This window comes from Dendronephthya gigantea, unplaced genomic scaffold, assembly GCF_004324835.1.
Source record: "Dendronephthya gigantea isolate DGI-Jeju-01 unplaced genomic scaffold, DenGig_1.0 000045F, whole genome shotgun sequence".
NCBI classification, from domain to species: Eukaryota; Metazoa; Cnidaria; class Anthozoa; order Malacalcyonacea; family Nephtheidae; genus Dendronephthya; species Dendronephthya gigantea.
Genome location: NW_021163055.1, coordinates 1262073 through 1266975, shown reverse-complemented (window position 1 = coordinate 1266975; position 4903 = coordinate 1262073). Strand labels below are relative to the sequence as shown.

Genomic DNA, 4903 nt, shown 5'->3' with positions numbered 1-4903 from the left:
TAATGTCTGTTTGACGTCGCATTGTGGTATAACAACTGCCCAAAATAGACAAAAACACTTCTCAATATTTAGACCAAAGGAGAGTTATTGTGTCACATACAAAGGTTGAATCAAGTTTTTTTGTTCTTTTACAGGCAAGTTTTATACCATATTTAATGCGAGTTGTTGAGTGGGGACGTTGCTTCTTTGCTGTTGTTGCAACGAATCTTTTTCACCGGCATATGAACGTACGGTTCATCAGCTGTGCTTTATCGTTGATATTATCCTAACTTAGTAACTCCACGAAATTTTCCTTGATCCTTACGTCGTAATATAGAATGAAATGAAAATACCTTGGTGTAAAAATTTTTAATACATTTTCCAAAACGATTTCTAATACACTTTGAGGTAAGGAAACATCATGATCAGAGAATGCGTGGCCAACAACATTTAGTTTATGTACAGCTTTTTATCCGTGGATTTACAACTTTTTTTTGACATTTTTCGTCGCTTAAAGTTCTCTCATTTCAATACATTTCGGCCTGTGTCTTCCAACTTGCAAGCTTTGCATATATTTCAAATACGTTTTCTCCCGGGATAAATATCTTGTCATTCATTCTCCTTCATCTATACTGACATATTCCTTTAAGACTTATTCAACGCGTCCTTTCTCCACCGTCGTCACGAATCTATTTTCACAAAAACCTTGGGTCTTGAAAATATTTTCAACGCGTTTTCAATTTCCCGCAGTTTAATTTCGAGTTCCATTTTTCTTTGCTTGATACGAAGTGTGTCGCAGCTGACAGGGAGAGAGTTGAGCTCCGCTGTCATCTCCTTTTGTTCTACAAAAACAAATCATAGAATGATTGAAAAGTGGATGATTTTAGCCCCCCCCCCTTTCAACCATGAGGATAATGGAGACGATATGAAATGCCCATCATGATACCATATTGATACCCTATATCCCTACGTGTACATGATTGATACCCCTTATCCCGACGTATTGATTATTCACACCCTATATCCCTACGTGTACATGATTGATACCCATTATCCTATGTGTATATTATTGATACCCTTTATCTCTACGTGTACGTGGTTGATACCATATATCCCTACGTGTACATGATTGATACCCTATATCCCAACGTGTACATGAATGACCTAATGTGAAAAGGAATTGAATGATTTATACTTTTCTTAAGAAGCTCGAGGGTTTGCAGTCGTTCATCACGTGGCATGAGGGTGTGACCCGGTGGAATGCTGGGATCAGGCATGTTCTTTATTCTTTCATCTTCCTCACTTTTCCATTGTTCTTGTCGCTTCCTTAAGCTACGGAAAACACGCGATTTACATATTAAAACGCTCCAGCTTTCCAAAGAATGTTGGGTGTAGCAAATACAGAGTAAAATATTTGATTACACTTGGGGTCTTTTCGCGAAGTTCTTCTTTTGATAGATGTAAACGAGTGAATAGTCATGCATCCATAGCTTGACATGCATCCATAACTTGTCTATTCGTTCACATCTTTCAGAAGAAGAGAATCGCAGCTGAAATTCAAGAGTAAATGAGAGTGAATAAGGGTTGGTCAGTATGGGTACATCAGAGGATAAAGGTTGATCAGTATTGGTTCATCAGAGGATAAAGGTTGATCAGTATTGGTACATCAGAGAATAAAGGTTGTTCAAGTATTGAGGTTGGTTCAAGGATAAAGGTTGATCAGTATTGGTACATCAGAGGCAGGTTGTGCGAAACTGCATAGTGGTAGGTATCAGTAGTACTCCTCAGTATTCTTAAATTGAGGATCTTTTTTCATTTAAAACGGTAGAAAAATCACTATCCGGTGGATAGCGCTATCCAGCTTTCATACAACCGGCCCCAGATCTGTAAATCATGCATGTAACGCTTACTAGCTCGGGACTTCGCCTCTTTTGTATTTCGTCTCGGTCTCAGTCTTCTTCCTCTCCAGCTCCTCACTGGCTATGACCGCAGGCGCACGACGTCGTAGGCCTGGAGACGAAGTCACCCGACGGATATTGTTCGAAATATGATTGACCTTGGCTGTCTTGCCTTTCTCCTGAAAATTGCGATTCAAGAAAGCGAAATCAAGATTATCAGGAAGATATAGTTAAGGGCTAATTGTCGCAAATCCAACCCGCAGAACGCATTAAAAACAATAAAATAAACACTCGTGATGCCTCATTTTACACTTGAGAATTATGAAATGAAACAATGGTTGTATAATACAAAGTTTTGGTTTAAATCATTGTCTCTTGCTTGCTTAAAGTGTCCTGTGATGCTGCTAGTACTAGACACGAGCCTACGTCACATGACGTGAGCAAGCTGTGTTAATGCAGACCGCGCTATCTTGTGGTACTAAACCCAAGCTACTTTGTGTAACACTGAATTCCGACGATATCTTAATTTGAAAAGGCTGCGTTGAATTAAGTAAAAAGGAACAGAGAAGTTATAATATCAGGTAATTCCTGCAAGGACTTTGCACGATTTGACTACAACCAAAACTAATTTTTCTGTATTTTTGACCAATTTTTCTGGCTAATTTTAAAGTTACTACCCAACCCAACACCTATGAAAATGGTATCAAGATCTTACCCAGGGCTAACCTGATTTCATCATGTTAATGTGCTACATCTGCATGTATCAATGTGCTACATCTGCATGTATCAAATTACCTTAGCTACAGCAGAACTTGGCCTCGGAACACTCTGTTTATCCTCAGGAGGCACATGTGATCTTGCGGAAGCTGGACGATCACGCACAGGTGACCCACTACGCAAGTGTTTACGAAGAAAAGATTTTGATGTTGACCTTGGAGCCTGAGGAATACCCTGGAGATGAGAAAATGTGAAGTATTAGTGTGTGTAAATACAATTTACTAGCAAAACTAAAATATCTCTTGTTTATCATATGGCTATCATTGTTTGACACTGTTTGGAAAAATCAAATTCACCTTAGAATGGTAGATATTTGTCATTGTGAGAAACATTACACCACAATAAAAGCATTTAGTAGCTACCTTCACTTCCTGGGCAACTTTAGATTCAACATGTTCATATTTATCATTTTTCTGAGGAGGAGTCCTCAATGTCTCTCTTGAACTCAAAGCTGCTTCACTTTCACGATTAGTTTTTTGAATGTTTTTAATTTGCTTTGTGTTTTCCCTGATGAAGTCTCGCTTCACCTCAGGCGTACCTGTGGAAACATGACGAATATCAGTAAACAGAGCCTTTAGTAACTTTGAGTGTGGTAACTTTCCTTTAAGTGGCCAAAATGGTCAGACTGGTTGCATTTTGAATTTAAATAGAGTATTTGATTAAGAATATAACAGTGAAACTGCATTTCCCATGCTAGGCAGATGTAAATAACGATATACATGACTGCAGACTCTGTCTGTCTGATGATACAGAATCTGTCTGTCCCAAAATACAACAGGACCGCCGGTCTGGCTGTTTTTGCTGTAATTATAAAGGAAAGTATCCTCGGATGACATAAACTGGTTGAATACCCGGGTGTTTGAGTTCTAACCATTCTAGTTACTAAAGAACAATGCCAAGATAAATTCTGTATATTAGTAATAATAGCATGTTAGAAATTCAAATCAGATTATCAGTCTGATCAGTTTGATGCAAATACCCGTGCAAATACCAATGCAGAGTTTTGAATGTAAATAGTCAAAACGTTGGTACTGTAAGATTATAGTTCACCATACTCATATTTTAACAATGCTATATGTCTTGAGTGTTAATTTGGCATTATTAGTATAAAGCAGTCACCTTATCTAAAGATTTATATATTTCAATAACTACCTGATCTTCTGGTACTTCGTAATGATGGTGGTTTTGAATATGGGTTAAAAAGTTGTCCCAAAGTTCCTTGATTTTTGATAGCAATCATCATAGCTTCTGGTTTAATCCTTGGCTTAGGACGGTCTGCAACTAATCCACCATCTGAACGATTCGTTTGAAAGCCAGGATCGGCAGGAATTGTCCTTGAATGAACAGCAGCCATCATTATGTATGGCACGCATACAACTTTCACTGGATCTGCACCAAATAGAACCACCGAATTATCCCGTAAAAGAACGCGATTTCTTGTTTTATTGCACAAAAAGATTATTAATGTCTTTCTTTGCTTCTATATCGTCTTTTTCTGCATGATTTCGGTCAGATTTGTGGATAAAATCAAGATTTTTCAACCAAATATAAAATTATTCCACTCCAATGTTTACTTTCCATAGTAGCCGTTGTATTTCTAATCACGTGACTAAACACTCGCGCGGTCGCTAGGATTCTGGAGGAATGGGAACGGCTCTTGGGGGAACGTTTCTTCTGAGGTCGTCTTTATCAATCACTCATCAGGACGATATTCTTCACTTTTCGGTTCCATCTATTTTGTTATAGTTGATGCAAGATTGTACCAGCTTTCGATTACATAATCTGTTGAATACAGATAAGACAAGTGTAATCTGCAGTTGTTCATATGCAGTTGTTCATATGCTCTGCAGTTAATCAGCATCTCTGTTTAGAACTCTATGGATGATCCATAGATCAGAGAATTCTAGTATTCCTGAGCTGTTCTACTTCAACTGTAGTAGAAGTGCAAAACTGAATACAACACGTTCACAGCATTAGATACTTGTAGCCTCCTCACTCCTCCTGCAACCCAACAAGACACGCTTTAAAACAAATTTTCAATCTTTACCACAATGAATCAACATTGTTTCTTTGAGGGAAGAGGTGGCAATATGCTTCAAATACTCGGCAATACTTGTAATGTAAACGTGCTTTAACTTTGCCTGAGCTAAGACGTACAAGAATACACTTTAGTAGTCACAGCTCATCCGACCTTCTCCCAAATACAATGTTGATGTCTGAATCAGTTCGTGGACAGCTGAGAAACGGAA

At 38.2% G+C, this 4903-nt stretch overlaps 1 protein-coding gene across 1 annotated transcript; it reads right to left on the bottom strand.

Annotated features, from left to right (window-relative positions):
• Positions 1–344: 344 nt before the first annotated feature.
• LOC114527639 (enkurin domain-containing protein 1-like) lies at positions 345–4267 on the bottom strand. Its single transcript, XM_028549341.1, has 6 exons — positions 3807–4267; positions 3017–3192; positions 2673–2828; positions 1890–2056; positions 1175–1311; positions 345–821 (listed from the first exon to the last, which is right to left on the bottom strand). The coding sequence occupies exons 1-6, from the start codon at positions 4009–4011 to the stop codon at positions 661–663; spliced, it is 1002 nt and encodes a 333-aa protein (XP_028405142.1). The 5' UTR covers positions 4012–4267; the 3' UTR covers positions 345–660.
• Positions 4268–4903: the final 636 nt, after the last annotated feature.

Bases quoted from the DNA above. Each gene is read 5' to 3' on its own strand.
- LOC114527639 (XM_028549341.1), bottom strand. From the start codon at position 4,011: ATGATGGCTGCTGTTCATTCAAGGACAATTCCTGCCGATCCTGGCTTT. The intron at 2,829-3,016 runs GTAGCTACTAAA...TCTCATCTCCAG, and splicing joins AAGTTGCCCAGGAAGTGAAG to GGTATTCCTCAGGCTCCAAG. The intron at 1,312-1,889 runs GTAAGCGTTACA...TGTTTTCCGTAG, and splicing joins AGAGGCGAAGTCCCGAGCTA to CTTAAGGAAGCGACAAGAAC.